This window comes from Pseudophryne corroboree, chromosome 4 (assembly GCF_028390025.1).
Source record: "Pseudophryne corroboree isolate aPseCor3 chromosome 4, aPseCor3.hap2, whole genome shotgun sequence".
Taxonomy (NCBI): Eukaryota; Metazoa; Chordata; class Amphibia; order Anura; family Myobatrachidae; genus Pseudophryne; species Pseudophryne corroboree.
The window spans coordinates 869,629,552-869,646,843 of record NC_086447.1 but is presented as its reverse complement, the minus strand read 5'-3'; the positions used below and the strand labels follow the sequence as shown (position 1 = coordinate 869,646,843).

Here is a 17,292-nt window from a genome sequence, read left to right as displayed (position 1 = left end):
AGGATGAGCATGATCTTAATTCCGTGCTTTATGTCCCTGTTGTCCGATTCTACATCAGTGACAATGAAGATGAAGCTATCAATGATACCATGACTTATGATCATGATGTCCCATTCACAACAGTGACGACAAAGACTAAGTCATGTCTGATACCGTAACTTATGATGGTCCCATTTGCCTACAGTGATGAGAAATATGAAGTCTTCCATGATACCATGACGTATGATCCTGTCGTCCCATTTACCAGAGGTGATAATAAAGATGAAGTCATCTGGGAAAAAAAAGTCCCAAAAGAAACGTATTAAATGGCTTTGTGTCGGGTGTGTTATGATGGGTTGACATGAAAATGTTGACAGGGTCGCACTGTCAAAATGCAACATGTCTGCATGCCCCGCCGACAGTGACCATGTTGCCATTCATATGTCTACCAAGATGGTGTGTTGACATGATGAACTGTTGACAAACTGTCCCTGGTGGTCTAATGGGACCTTACCCTGTGGCAGCGGAGGCTGCAGCATGTTTTTCCAGGTTTCGGCAGCCATGTGATAGTCACCTCCATTGCTCGGCAGTCCGTTGAATGTTTCTCCCCCTATCACTAATCCTAATCCTCCCGCCCATAGCCTAACCGAACCATTGCCATTCTCAGCCTGTTGACATGTCACATGAGGACATTTCAGATATTAACATTGTGAATCTGTTGACAGTTTGAAAAAGTTGACATGGCATCTATTGACAGTTTGAACCATGTCAACGTTCTGATGCCGACATTGAAGCATTGACCTGAAGGTCAACAAGGTTACTATCAACAATTCGACGTGTACGCTTTGTGCCAAGTGGGCAATAAAATCAAAGAATGCAGTGACTTATGATACAGTAGTCCCATTCACCATCAAAGACGATGAAGAAAAAGTCAACTATGAAAAAACAACAACCCAAAAAAGACTCTTTAGGTGGCTTTGTGCCAGGCTTGGCAAGACATCAAAGACGACCATAAATGGACAGGATATCCAGGATTTTGATTCTGTGACTTATGATAACCCTGTAGTTCCATTTACAATCAGGATGATGAAGACAAAGTAATCTTCATAAAGAAGCTCAAAAACAGATGAACGGCTTAGTGCCAAGTTTGGCAAAGCATCAAAAAAGTCTGCAAAAGAACAGTAAATCCAGGAATCTAACTCCGAGGCTTATGTTCCAGTGGTCCAATTCTACATTGGTGACGATGAAAAAGTAATCTCCAAGATCCTGCAGACACAAGCAGAAAGCCATAATTGCAGAGCCGGCCCTAGGAATAGGCAAACTAGGCAAATGCCTGGGGCATTTGGTATGCCTAGGCGACAAGCAGCTTCTGCTGATTAAAATGATATGCGGCATGCCTATATTCTGTGTGTAGCATTTCGGATGCAGATACAGCCACAGTCGCACACAGTATAAATGCATGCCGCATATCATTTTAATCAGCAGAAGCTGCTTGTGCATTCTAGCCACATAGCAATGTAAATAAGATGCATTTTCATTAAAAAAAATAAGGTGCCCGACAAAAGCATAGCTGCCAACTGACTCCGGCCAGGCATCTCCTGCTGCATGGCACATTGAGGCAAAATGTATGAGGACACATCTGTATCCAAGCAGCGGCAGAGGTCACAGCGTTAGCAGCCATGTGAGTGCTGTGTGTGAGTGGGTTGGTTGTGCAATAGTGTTCGGCATATGTGTAAGGGACATTATGTGTATAAGGGCATTAATAAAGGTTGGCATAATGTGTAAGGCGTATTATGTTTATAAGGACATTAATAATGTGTGTCATATGTGTAAGGGGCATTACTGTGTGGGATTATGTGTATAAATGCATTACTAATGTGTGGCATTATGTGTATAAGGTGCTCTACTGTGTGACATAACATATAGAAAGGGCACTATTGTGTGGTCTAATGTGAATAAAGAGCAATATGGTGCTGTGTAATGTGAATAAGGAGCAATTCAGTGTGATGTAATGTGAATAAGGGGCACTAATGTGAGGAGTAACGTTTATAAGTGGTACTACTGTGTGATGTAACGTGAATAGGAAACACTATCGAAGGATAAAATGTGAATAAAGTTGCAGTACTGTGTGGCGTAATTTGAATTGGGGGTACTATTGTGTGGCCATGCCCCTTGCCAGCAAAAACACCCAACTTTTTTGTTCCTATTTAAAATATAGAGGGTAGGAACACCAAAATAAGGACTGCTATTGGTGAGGGGTGCTGGTGCTGGTAAAGGTATGCAGGTTCAGAGGCGGAACTAGCGGTGGTGCCAGGGGGCACCAGCCGAAATCTTGTCTAGGGCGCCATATTGGTTAGGGCCAGCTCTGCATAATTGTCCACGTCTTTGCCACAATCTGGTTTTCTGCTTTTCATCTTCAGATACCTCAATCAGCATTTGTCCTCATCCTAAATTCTGTTCCTGTTCATTAACTCCTGCAGCATTATCCAGAACTATATCATTGTTATTATTGCATACAGCTACATAGGTACTCATTAGTGTCTACCTAGATTTTGTTACTGCCTGCTTAAACTCTGCATTACCCTTATGATTTAACTTTAATCATTTGGATGAGGAAGGTAATAATAGTGATTGTTTACTGTGAGTGTGTTCGTACAGGGGAAACCTCCACGTGAATCCTGACAGTCTTCGTCATTTGTGGCCTGACAACATTACTGAAGAGGTTTCCAGCAGCCCATTTTACAACAGTTTACTCTTGTTCTTATCAACATGTGAGAGACACATAGGGGTATATTCAATTGAGGTCGGATCCATTCCAACATGCATTTGTCGGAATGGATACGACAAGGGCTATTCAATGCCCATCTCAATTCGACTTTAAAAAAGTCGAATTGAGATGAGGGACTAGAGTGGGGGGAGACCAGCGGGGAGACGGGGGACAGCCGCGGGCAGACGGGGGACAGCAGTGCTGCAGGAGGATGTGGCACAGCCGCCAGACCTCACGGCAGCATCCACCTGGCTTCTGCAAGCGTGACCTCACTTGCTGGAGCCGGGTGGACGCTGCCGTGAGCGGCGGCTGTGCCACATCCTCCTGCAGCGCTGTGCTGCAGCGCTGCTGTCCCCCGTCTGCCCATGGCTCTCCCCCGTCTGCTCGCGGCTCTCCCCCTCTCCTTTCAGGTCCCTCATCTCAGTTCGACTTTTTTTTAAGTCGAACTGAGATGGTTGGAAACAGGGCCAAAACCTGTCGAATTTGGCCCCCCGTTTCCCTCAGAAACACGGAAATCGGCAGCAATACCGTCGATTCACGTACTATTCGACAAGTCGAATTCTCCGACCAAGACGGCAGTTTCAACCTTAATTGAATATACCCCATAGTGGAGCAACTACTTTTTTTTATCATTGGTCAGTGTTTTCATTATATTGCATTTAGAGGTATTTGATTTGTAAATATGTTTTACATTAAATAAATAAAAAAAAAGAAAGAAAAAAGCAACAAGAAAAAAACAACAACAATAACTAATAAAATCGTAGTAATGCCAGGTGCGGTATAAGGAGAAACACTGAATAGTTATATAGGCTTACAACAATGCATTCAAACATTATACATAAATACGTGAACCGGTTACTAACCTGAGGACGGTGGGGTACAGCTCAGCCGTGAAGAGGAACGCTGTGGTAAATGATGCTTCTGAGAAGCCTTTACCCAGGATGGCCACCAGGGAGCGCCAATGTCCTAAGTGTAGCCGGAGTCAGGGAGACGATTGTAATCATTATTACGTTTATATATCTTGCAACCAAATAATTTGACTTCCATATATCAGTGAAACAAATGATATACCATATGGGGTGAATTTCCTACCCTTTTCCTACCCTATAGTATACGTCTAGAAGGTGACCAAACTACTAGGCCAGCTAACTCATGCAGAGGACACATTAAACAGAACTCTAGTATGCCTGGATGTGTCGGAAGGCTACAGAGGCACAGGTGACAGCAGTGATGTTAGTTTGCAGGGATGAGACAGATGATAATAGTGTTACCTGGAGGGATGAGGAGGTAGGCCATGAAAGTGATATTACAGTATCTGGCAGAGCCGGCCCTAACCAATATGATGCCCTAGGCAAGATTTTGGCTGGTGCCCCCTAGCACCGCCTCCAGTTCTGCAGGAGATGCCTGGCATGTGTCATCTGGCAGCTTTGCTAACATCTGGCGCCTTTTGTTTCTAAAAATGCATCTTATTTGCATTACTATGTGGCTAGGATGCACAAGCAGCTTCTGCTGATTAAAATAATAAGCAGCATGCCTATATTCTGTGTGTGACTGTGGCTGTATCTGCATACGAAATGCTACATTACAGTGATTTCCAGGAATACACTGCAATGTAGTATGTCGTATGCAGATACAGCCGCAGTCACACACAGAATATAGGCATGCTGCATATCATTTTAATCAGCAGAAGCTGCTGGTGCCCCTAAGCATACCAAATGCCCTAGGCATTTGCCTAGTTTGCCTATGCCTAAGGCCGGCTCTGGTATTTGGAGTGGATGAGATAGGTGATGATGGTGATGTTATTTGGAGGGATGAGGTGGTAGGTGATGAGAGTGATGTTACCTGGAGGGGATGAGGCAGGTGATAATAGTGATGTTATATGGAGTGAGTGAGGTAGCTGGTAATAGTGATGTTACCTGGAGTGGAAGAGGTGGGTGATAATAGTGATGTTATCTGGAGGGGATGAGGCAGGTGATAATAGTGATGTTACCTGGAGGGGATGAGGCAGGTGATAATAGTGATGTTACCTGGAGTGGAAGAGGTGGGTGATAATAGTGATGTTATCTGGAGGGGATGAGGCAGGTGATAATAGTGATGTTACCTGGAGGTGATGAGGTAGGTGATAATAGTGATGTTATCTGGAGGGGATGAGGCAGGTGATAATAGTGATGTTACTTAGAGGGGATGAGGCAGAGGATAATAGTGATGTTACCTGGAGTGGAAGAGGTGGGTGATAATAGTGATGTTATCTGGAGGGGATGAGGCAGGTGATAATAGTGATGTTATCTGGAGGGGATGAGGCAGGTGATAATAGTGATGTTACTTGGAGGGGATGAGGCAGAGGATAATAGTGATGTTACCTGGATGGGATGAGGCAGGTGATAATAGTGATGTTATCTGGATGGGATGAGGCAGGTGATAATAGTGATGTTATCTGGAGGGGATGAGGTAGGTGATAATAGTGATGTTACTTGGAGGGGATGAGGCAGAGGATAATAGTGATGTTACCTGGAGTGGAAGAGGTAGGTGATAATAGTGATGTTACCTGGAGTGGAAGAGGTAGGTGATAATAGTGATGTTATCTGGAGGGGATGAGGCAGGTGATAATAGTGATGTTACCTGGAGGGGATGAGGCAGGTGATAATAGTGATGTTACCTGGAGGTGATGAGGTAGGTGATAATAGTGATGTTATCTGGAGGGGATGAGGCAGGTGATAATAGTGATGTTACTTGGAGGGGATGAGGCAGGTGATAATAGTGATGTTACCTGGATGGGATGAGGCAGGTGATAATAGTGATGTTATCTGGAGGGGATGAGGCAGGTGATAATAGTGATGTTACTTGGAGGGGATGAGGCAGAGGATAATAGTGATGTTACCTGGAGTGGAAGAGGTAGGTGATAATAGTGATGTTACCTGGAGTGGAAGAGGTAGGTGATAATAGTGATGTTATCTGGAGGGGATGAGGCAGGTGATAATAGTGATGTTACCTGGAGGGGATGAGGCAGGTGATAATAGTGATGTTACTTGGTGGTGATGAGGTAGGTGATAATAGTGATGTTATCTGGAGGGGATGAGGCAGGTGATAATAGTGATGTTACTTAGAGGGGATGAGGCAGAGGATAATAGTGATGTTACCTGGAGTGGAAGAGGTGGGTGATAATAGTGATGTTATCTGGAGGGGATGAGGCAGGTGATAATAGTGATGTTACTTGGAGGGGATGAGGCAGGTGATAATAGTGATGTTACCTGGAGGGGATGAGGCAGGTGATAATAGTGATGTTACCTGGAGGGGATGAGGTAGGTGATAATAGTGATGTTATCTGGAGGGGATGAGGCAGGTGATAATAGCGATGTTACCTGGAGGGGATGAGGCAGGTGATAATAGTGATGTTACCTGGAGGGAATGAGGTAGGTGATAATAGTGATGTTACCTGGAGGGGATGAGGCAGGTGATAATAGTGATGTTACCTGGAGGGGATGAGGCAGGTGATAATAGTGATGTTACCTGGAGGGGATGAGGGAGGTGATAATAGTGATGTTACCTGGAGGGGATGAGGGAGGTGATAATAGTGATGTTACCTGGAGGGGATGAGGGAGGTGATAATAATGATGTTATCTGGAGTGGATGAGGCACGTGATAATAGTGATGTTACCTGGAGGGGATGAGGCAGGTGATAATAGTGATGTTATCTGGAGGGGATGAGGCAGGTGATAATAGTGATGTTACTTGGAGGGGATGAGGCAGAGGATAATAGTGATGTTACCTGGAGGTGATGAGGTAGGTGATAATAGTGATGTTACTTGGAGGGGATGAGGCAGGTGATAATAGTGATGTTACCTGGAGTGGAAGAGGTGGGTGATAATAGTGATGTTATCTGGAGGGGATGAGGCAGGTGATAATAGTGATGTTATCTGGAGGGGATGAGGCAGGTGATAATAGTGATGTTACTTGGAGGGGATGAGGCAGGTGATAATAGTGATGTTACTTGGAGGGGATGAGGCAGAGGATAATAGTGATGTTACCTGGAGTGGAAGAGGTAGGTGATAATAGTGATGTTACCTGGAGTGGAAGAGGTGGGTGATAATAGTGATGTTATCTGGAGGGGATGAGGCAGGTGATAATAGTGATGTTACCTGGAGGTGATGAGGTAGGTGATAATAGTGATGTTATCTGGAGGGGATGAGGCAGGTGATAATAGTGATGTTACTTAGAGGGGATGAGGCAGAGGATAATAGTGATGTTACCTGGAGTGGAAGAGGTGGGTGATAATAGTGATGTTATCTGGAGTGGATGAGGCAGGTGATAATAGTGATGTTACTTGGAGGGGATGAGGCAGGTGATAATAGTGATGTTACCTGGAGGGGATGAGGCAGGTGATAATAGTGATGTTACCTGGAGGGGATGAGGTAGGTGATAATAGTGATGTTATCTGGAGGGGATGAGGCAGGTGATAATAGTGATGTTACCTGGAGGGGATGAGGCAGGTGATAATAGTGATGTTACCTGGAGGGAATGAGGTAGGTGATAATAGTGATGTTACCTGGAGGGGATGAGGCAGGTGATAATAGTGATGTTACCTGGAGGGGATGAGGCAGGTGATAATAGTGATGTTACCTGGAGGGGATGAGGCAGGTGATAATAGTGATGTTACCTGGAGGGGATGAGGGAGGTGATAATAGTGATGTTACCTGGAGGGGATGAGGGAGGTGATAATAATGATGTTATCTGGAGTGGATGAGGCACGTGATAATAGTGATGTTACCTGGAGGGGATGAGGCAGGTGATAATAGTGATGTTATCTGGAGTGAATGAGGTAGGTGTTAATAGTGATGTTACTTGGAGGGGATGAGGCAGAGGATAATAGTGACGTTACCTGGATGGGATGAGGCAGGTGATAATAGTGATGTTACCTGGAGTGGAAGAGGTGGGTGATAATAGTGATGTTACCTGGAGGGGATGAGGCAGGTGATAATAGTGATGTTACCTGGAGGGAATGAGGTAGGTGATAATAGTGATGTTACCTGGAGGGGATGAGGCAGGTGATAATAGTGATGTTACCTGGAGGGGATGAGGCAGGTGATAATAGTGATGTTACCTGGAGGGAATGAGGTAGGTGATAATAGTGATGTTACCTGGAGGGGATGAGGGAGGTGATAATAGTGATGTTACCTGGAGGGGATGAGGGAGGTGATAATAATGATGTTATCTGGAGTGGATGAGGCACGTGATAATAGTGATGTTACCTGGAGGGGATGAGGCAGGTGATAATAGTGATGTTATTTAGAGTGAATGAGGTAGGTGTTAATAGTGATGTTACTTGGAGGGGATGAGGCAGAGGATAATAGTGACGTTACCTGGATGGGATGAGGCAGGTGATAATAGTGATGTTACCTGGAGTGGAAGAGGTGGGTGATAATAGTGATGTTACCTGGAGGGGATGAGGCAGGTGATAATAGTGATGTTACCTGGAGGGGATGAGGTAGGTGATAATAGTGATGTTATCTGGAGGGGATGAGGCAGGTGATAATAGTGATGTTACCTGGAGGGGATGAGGCAGGTGATAATAGTGATGTTACCTGGAGGGAATGAGGTAGGTGATAATAGTGATGTTACCTGGAGGGGATGAGGGAGGTAATAATAGTGATGTTACCTGGAGGGGATGAGGGAGGTGATAATAATGATGTTATCTGGAGTGGATGAGGCACGTGATAATAGTGATGTTACCTGGAGGGGATGAGGCAGGTGATAATAGTGATGTTACCTGGATGGGATGAGGCAGGTGATAATAGTGATGTTATCTGGAGTGAATGAGGTAGGTGTTAATAGTGATGTTACTTGGAGGGGATGAGGCAGAGGATAATAGTGACGTTACCTGGATGGGATGAGGCAGGTGATAATAGTGATGTTACCTGGAGGGGATGAGGCACGTGATAATAGTGATGTTAGCTGGAGGGGATGAGGCACGTGATAATAGTGATGTTACCTGGAGAAAATGAGGCAGGTGATAATAGTGAGGTTACTTGGAGGGGATGAGGCAGGTGATAATAGTGATGTTACTTGGAAGGGATGAGGCTGGTGATAATAGTGATGTTACCTGGAGGGAATGAGGCAGAGGATAATAGTGATGTTACCTGGAGGGGATGAGGCAGGTGATAATAGTGATGTTACTTGGAGGGGATGAGGCAGAGGATAATAGTGATGTTACCTGGAGGGGATGAGGCACGTGATAATAGTGATGTTACCTGGAGGGGATGAGGCACGTGATAATAGTGATGTTACCTGGAGGGGATGAGGTAGGTGATAATAGTGATGTTACTCGGAAGGGATGAGGCTGGTGATAATAGTGATGTTATCTGGAGGGGATGAGGTAGGTGATAATAGTGATGTTACTTGGAAGGGATGAGGCTGGTGATGATAGTGATGTTAATCTGGAGGGGATGAGGTAGGTGATAATAGTGATGTTACTTGGAAGGGATGAGGCTGGTGATAATAGTGATGTTATCTGGAGGGGATGAGGTAGGTGATAATAGTGATGTTACCTGTAGGGGATGAGGCTGGTGATAATAGTGATGTTACTGGGAGGGGATGAGGCAGATGATAACAGCGATGTTACTTGGAGGGGATGAGGCAGGTGATAATAGTGATGTTACCTGAAGGGGATGAGGCATGTGATAATAGTGATGTTACCTGGAGGGGATGAGGCAGGTGATAATAGTGATGTTACCTGGAGGGGATTAGGGAGGTGATAATAGTGATGTTACCTGGAGGGGATTAGGGAGGTGATAATAGTGATGTTACCTGGAGTGGATGAGGCAGGTGATAATAGTGATGTTACCTGGATGGGACGAGGCAGGTGATAATAGTGATGTTACCTGGAGGGGATGAGGTAGGTGATAATAGTGATGTTACCTGGATGGGATGAGGCAGGTGATAATAGTGATGTTACCTGGATGGGATGAGGCAGGTGATAATAGTGATGTTACCTGGAGGTGATGAGGCACGTGATAATAGTGATGTTACCTGGATGGGATGAGGCAGGTGATAATAGTGATGTTACCTGGAGGGAATGAGGGAGGTGATAATAGTGATGTTACCTGGAGGGGATGAGGCAGGTGATAATAGTGATGTTACCTGGACGGGATGAGGCAGGTGATAATAGTGATGTTACCTGGAGGGGATGAGGTAGGTGATAATAGTGATGTTACCTGGAGGGGATGAGGCAGGTGATAATAGTGATGTGTTACCTGGAGGGTATGAGGCAGGTGATAATAGTGATGTTACCTGGAGGGGATGAGGCAGGTGATAATAGTGATGTTACCTGGACGGGATGAGGCACGTGATAATAGTGATGCTACCTGGAGGGGATGAGGCAGGTGATAATAGTGATGTTACCTGGAGGGGATGAGGTACTGTAGGTGATAATAGTGATGTTACCTGGATGGGATGAGGCAGGTGATAATAGTGATGTTACCTGGAGGGAATGAGGGAGGTGATAACAGTGATGTTACCTGGAGGGGATGAAGCAGGTGATAATAGTGATGTTACCTGGAGGGGATGAGGCAGGTGATAATAGTGATGTTACCTGGATGGGATGAGGCAGGTGATAATAGTGATGTTATCTGGAGGGGATGAGGTAGGTGATAATAGTGATGTTACCTGTAGGGGATGAGGCTGGTGATAATAGTGATGTTACTGGGAGGGGATGAGGCAGATGATAACAGCGATGTTACTTGGAGGGGATGAGGCAGGTGATAATAGTGATGTTACCTGAAGGGGATGAGGCATGTGATAATAGTGATGTTACCTGGAGGGGATGAGGCAGGTGATAATAGTGATGTTACCTGGAGGGGATTAGGGAGGGGATAATAGTGATGTTACCTGGAGGGGATTAGGGAGGTGATAATAGTGATGTTACCTGGAGTGGATGAGGCAGGTGATAATAGTGATGTTACCTGGATGGGACGAGGCAGGTGATAATAGTGATGTTACCTGGAGGGGATGAGGTAGGTGATAATAGTGATGTTACCTGGATGGGATGAGGCAGGTGATATTAGTGATGTTACCTGGATGGGATGAGGCAGGTGATAATAGTGATGTTACCTGGATGGTATGAGGCAGGTGATAATAGTGATGTTACCTGGATGGTATGAGGCAGGTGATAATAGTGATGTTACCTGGAGGGAATGAGGGAGGTGATAATAGTGATGTTACCTGGAGGGGATGAGGCAGGTGATAATAGTGATGTTACCTGGACGGGATGAGGCAGGTGATAATAGTGATGTTACCTGGAGGGGATGAGGTAGGTGATAATAGTGATGTTACCTGGAGGGGATGAGGCAGGTGATAATAGTGATGTGTTACCTGGAGGGTATGAGGCAGGTGATAATAGTGATGTTACCTGGAGGGGATGAGGCAGGTGATAATAGTGATGTTACCTGGACGGGATGAGGCACGTGATAATAGTGATGTTACCTGGAGGGGATGAGGCAGGTGATAATAGTGATGTTACCTGGAGGGGATGAGGTAGGTGATAATAGTGATGTTACCTGGATGGGATGAGGCAGGTGATAATAGTGATGTTACCTGGAGGGAATGAGGCAGGTGATAACAGTGATGTTACCTGGAGGGGATGAAGCAGGTGATAATAGTGATGTTACCTGGACGGGATGAGGCAGGTAATAATAGTAATGTTACCTGGATGGGCTGATGAGGTGGGTGATAATAGTGATGTTACCTGGACGGGATGAGGCAGGTGATAATAGTGATGTTACCTGTAGGGGATGAGGCAGGTGATAATAGTGATGTTACCTGTAGGGGATGAGGCAGGTGATAATAGTGATGTTACCTGGAGGGGATGAGGTAGGTGATAATAGTGATGTTACCTGTAGAGGATGAGGCATGTGATAATAGTGATGTTACTGGCAGGGGATGAGGCAGGTGATAATAGTGATGTTACCTGGAGGGGATGAGGCAGGTGATAATAGTGATGTTACCTGTAGGGGATGATTGCCAGGTGATAATAGTGATGTTACCTGGAGGGGATGAGGCATGTGATAATAGTGATGTTACGTGGAGGGACTGATGAGACAGGTGATAATAGTGATGTTACCTGTAGGGGATGATTGCCAGGTGATAATAGTGATGTTACCTGGAGGGGATGAGGCAGGTGATAATAGTGATGTTACCTGGAGGGAATGAGGTAGGTGATAATAGTGATGTTACCTGGAGGGGATGAGGGAGGTGATAATAGTGATGTTACCTGGAGGGGATGAGGGAGGTGATAATAATGATGTTATCTGGAGTGGATGAGGCACGTGATAATAGTGATGTTACCTGGAGGGGATGAGGCAGGTGATAATAGTGATGTTATCTGGAGTGAATGAGGTAGGTGTTAATAGTGATGTTACTTGGAGGGGATGAGGCAGAGGATAATAGTGACGTTACCTGGATGGGATGAGGCAGGTGATAATAGTGATGTTACCTGGAGTGGAAGAGGTGGGTGATAATAGTGATGTTATCTGGAGGGGATGAGGCAGGTGATAATAGTGATGTTACCTGGAGGGGATGAGGCAGGTGATAATAGTGATGTTACCTGGAGTGGAAGAGGTGGGTGATAATAGTGATGTTATCTGGAGGGGATGAGGCAGGTGATAATAGTGATGTTACCTGGAGGTGATGAGGTAGGTGATAATAGTGATGTTATCTGGAGGGGATGAGGCAGGTGATAATAGTGATGTTACTTAGAGGGGATGAGGCAGAGGATAATAGTGATGTTACCTGGAGTGGAAGAGGTGGGTGATAATAGTGATGTTATCTGGAGGGGATGAGGCAGGTGATAATAGTGATGTTATCTGGAGGGGATGAGGCAGGTGATAATAGTGATGTTACTTGGAGGGGATGAGGCAGAGGATAATAGTGATGTTACCTGGATGGGATGAGGCAGGTGATAATAGTGATGTTATCTGGATGGGATGAGGCAGGTGATAATAGTGATGTTATCTGGAGGGGATGAGGTAGGTGATAATAGTGATGTTACTTGGAGGGGATGAGGCAGAGGATAATAGTGATGTTACCTGGAGTGGAAGAGGTAGGTGATAATAGTGATGTTACCTGGAGTGGAAGAGGTAGGTGATAATAGTGATGTTATCTGGAGGGGATGAGGCAGGTGATAATAGTGATGTTACCTGGAGGGGATGAGGCAGGTGATAATAGTGATGTTACCTGGAGGTGATGAGGTAGGTGATAATAGTGATGTTATCTGGAGGGGATGAGGCAGGTGATAATAGTGATGTTACTTGGAGGGGATGAGGCAGGTGATAATAGTGATGTTACCTGGATGGGATGAGGCAGGTGATAATAGTGATGTTATCTGGAGGGGATGAGGCAGGTGATAATAGTGATGTTACTTGGAGGGGATGAGGCAGAGGATAATAGTGATGTTACCTGGAGTGGAAGAGGTAGGTGATAATAGTGATGTTACCTGGAGTGGAAGAGGTAGGTGATAATAGTGATGTTATCTGGAGGGGATGAGGCAGGTGATAATAGTGATGTTACCTGGAGGGGATGAGGCAGGTGATAATAGTGATGTTACTTGGTGGTGATGAGGTAGGTGATAATAGTGATGTTATCTGGAGGGGATGAGGCAGGTGATAATAGTGATGTTACTTAGAGGGGATGAGGCAGAGGATAATAGTGATGTTACCTGGAGTGGAAGAGGTGGGTGATAGTAGTGATGTTATCTGGAGGGGATGAGGCAGGTGATAATAGTGATGTTACTTGGAGGGGATGAGGCAGGTGATAATAGTGATGTTACCTGGAGGGGATGAGGCAGGTGATAATAGTGATGTTACCTGGAGGGGATGAGGTAGGTGATAATAGTGATGTTATCTGGAGGGGATGAGGCAGGTGATAATAGCGATGTTACCTGGAGGGGATGAGGCAGGTGATAATAGTGATGTTACCTGGAGGGAATGAGGTAGGTGATAATAGTGATGTTACCTGGAGGGGATGAGGCAGGTGATAATAGTGATGTTACCTGGAGGGGATGAGGCAGGTGATAATAGTGATGTTACCTGGAGGGGATGAGGGAGGTGATAATAGTGATGTTACCTGGAGGGGATGAGGGAGGTGATAATAGTGATGTTACCTGGAGGGGATGAGGGAGGTGATAATAATGATGTTATCTGGAGTGGATGAGGCACGTGATAATAGTGATGTTACCTGGAGGGGATGAGGCAGGTGATAATAGTGATGTTATCTGGAGGGGATGAGGCAGGTGATAATAGTGATGTTACTTGGAGGGGATGAGGCAGAGGATAATAGTGATGTTACCTGGAGGTGATGAGGTAGGTGATAATAGTGATGTTACTTGGAGGGGATGAGGCAGGTGATAATAGTGATGTTACCTGGAGTGGAAGAGGTGGGTGATAATAGTGATGTTATCTGGAGGGGATGAGGCAGGTGATAATAGTGATGTTATCTGGAGGGGATGAGGCAGGTGATAATAGTGATGTTACTTGGAGGGGATGAGGCAGGTGATAATAGTGATGTTACTTGGAGGGGATGAGGCAGAGGATAATAGTGATGTTACCTGGAGTGGAAGAGGTAGGTGATAATAGTGATGTTACCTGGAGTGGAAGAGGTGGGTGATAATAGTGATGTTATCTGGAGGGGATGAGGCAGGTGATAATAGTGATGTTACCTGGAGGTGATGAGGTAGGTGATAATAGTGATGTTATCTGGAGGGGATGAGGCAGGTGATAATAGTGATGTTACTTAGAGGGGATGAGGCAGAGGATAATAGTGATGTTACCTGGAGTGGAAGAGGTGGGTGATAATAGTGATGTTATCTGGAGTGGATGAGGCAGGTGATAATAGTGATGTTACTTGGAGGGGATGAGGCAGGTGATAATAGTGATGTTACCTGGAGGGGATGAGGCAGGTGATAATAGTGATGTTACCTGGAGGGGATGAGGTAGGTGATAATAGTGATGTTATCTGGAGGGGATGAGGCAGGTGATAATAGTGATGTTACCTGGAGGGGATGAGGCAGGTGATAATAGTGATGTTACCTGGAGGGAATGAGGTAGGTGATAATAGTGATGTTACCTGGAGGGGATGAGGCAGGTGATAATAGTGATGTTACCTGGAGGGGATGAGGCAGGTGATAATAGTGATGTTACCTGGAGGGGATGAGGCAGGTGATAATAGTGATGTTACCTGGAGGGGATGAGGGAGGTGATAATAGTGATGTTACCTGGAGGGGATGAGGGAGGTGATAATAATGATGTTATCTGGAGTGGATGAGGCACGTGATAATAGTGATGTTACCTGGAGGGGATGAGGCAGGTGATAATAGTGATGTTATCTGGAGTGAATGAGGTAGGTGTTAATAGTGATGTTACTTGGAGGGGATGAGGCAGAGGATAATAGTGACGTTACCTGGATGGGATGAGGCAGGTGATAATAGTGATGTTACCTGGAGTGGAAGAGGTGGGTGATAATAGTGATGTTACCTGGAGGGGATGAGGCAGGTGATAATAGTGATGTTACCTGGAGGGAATGAGGTAGGTGATAATAGTGATGTTACCTGGAGGGGATGAGGCAGGTGATAATAGTGATGTTACCTGGAGGGGATGAGGCAGGTGATAATAGTGATGTTACCTGGAGGGAATGAGGTAGGTGATAATAGTGATGTTACCTGGAGGGGATGAGGGAGGTGATAATAGTGATGTTACCTGGAGGGGATGAGGGAGGTGATAATAATGATGTTATCTGGAGTGGATGAGGCACGTGATAATAGTGATGTTACCTGGAGGGGATGAGGCAGGTGATAATAGTGATGTTATTTAGAGTGAATGAGGTAGGTGTTAATAGTGATGTTACTTGGAGGGGATGAGGCAGAGGATAATAGTGACGTTACCTGGATGGGATGAGGCAGGTGATAATAGTGATGTTACCTGGAGTGGAAGAGGTGGGTGATAATAGTGATGTTACCTGGAGGGGATGAGGCAGGTGATAATAGTGATGTTACCTGGAGGGGATGAGGTAGGTGATAATAGTGATGTTATCTGGAGGGGATGAGGCAGGTGATAATAGTGATGTTACCTGGAGGGGATGAGGCAGGTGATAATAGTGATGTTACCTGGAGGGAATGAGGTAGGTGATAATAGTGATGTTACCTGGAGGGGATGAGGGAGGTGATAATAGTGATGTTACCTGGAGGGGATGAGGGAGGTGATAATAATGATGTTATCTGGAGTGGATGAGGCACGTGATAATAGTGATGTTACCTGGAGGGGATGAGGCAGGTGATAATAGTGATGTTACCTGGATGGGATGAGGCAGGTGATAATAGTGATGTTATCTGGAGTGAATGAGGTAGGTGTTAATAGTGATGTTACTTGGAGGGGATGAGGCAGAGGATAATAGTGACGTTACCTGGATGGGATGAGGCAGGTGATAATAGTGATGTTACCTGGAGGGGATGAGGCACGTGATAATAGTGATGTTAGCTGGAGGGGATGAGGCACGTGATAATAGTGATGTTACCTGGAGAAAATGAGGCAGGTGATAATAGTGAGGTTACTTGGAGGGGATGAGGCAGGTGATAATAGTGATGTTACTTGGAAGGGATGAGGCTGGTGATAATAGTGATGTTACCTGGAGGGAATGAGGCAGAGGATAATAGTGATGTTACCTGGAGGGGATGAGGCAGGTGATAATAGTGATGTTACTTGGAGGGGATGAGGCAGAGGATAATAGTGATGTTACCTGGAGGGGATGAGGCAGGTGATAATAGTGATGTTACCTGGATGGGATGAGGCAGGTGATAATAGTGATGTTACCTGGAGGGGATGAGGCACGTGATAATAGTGATGTTACCTGGAGGGGATGAGGCACGTGATAATAGTGATGTTACCTGGAGGGGATGAGGTAGGTGATAATAGTGATGTTACTCGGAAGGGATGAGGCTGGTGATAATAGTGATGTTATCTGGAGGGGATGAGGTAGGTGATAATAGTGATGTTACTTGGAAGGGATGAGGCTGGTGATGATAGTGATGTTAATCTGGAGGGGATGAGGTAGGTGATAATAGTGATGTTACTTGGAAGGGATGAGGCTGGTGATAATAGTGATGTTATCTGGAGGGGATGAGGTAGGTGATAATAGTGATGTTACCTGTAGGGGATGAGGCTGGTGATAATAGTGATGTTACTGGGAGGGGATGAGGCAGATGATAACAGCGATGTTACTTGGAGGGGATGAGGCAGGTGATAATAGTGATGTTACCTGAAGGGGATGAGGCATGTGATAATAGTGATGTTACCTGGAGGGGATGAGGCAGGTGATAATAGTGATGTTACCTGGAGGGGATTAGGGAGGTGATAATAGTGATGTTACCTGGAGGGGATTAGGGAGGTGATAATAGTGATGTTACCTGGAGTGGATGAGGCAGGTGATAATAGTGATGTTACCTGGATGGGACGAGGCAGGTGATAATAGTGATGTTACCTGGAGGGGATGAGGTAGGTGATAATAGT

At 45.4% G+C, this 17,292-nt stretch overlaps 1 protein-coding gene across 1 annotated transcript in view; it reads right to left on the bottom strand.

Moving 5' to 3' along the window:
• Positions 1-17,292, bottom strand: part of LOC134910569 (solute carrier family 22 member 7-like) — a 143,128-nt gene that overhangs the window by 17,446 nt on the left and 108,390 nt on the right. The window contains exon 8 of the mRNA XM_063918760.1: positions 3,610-3,712. Within this exon, the coding sequence (XP_063774830.1) occupies positions 3,610-3,712 (103 nt within the window). The remainder of the gene's footprint in view (positions 1-3,609; positions 3,713-17,292) is intronic.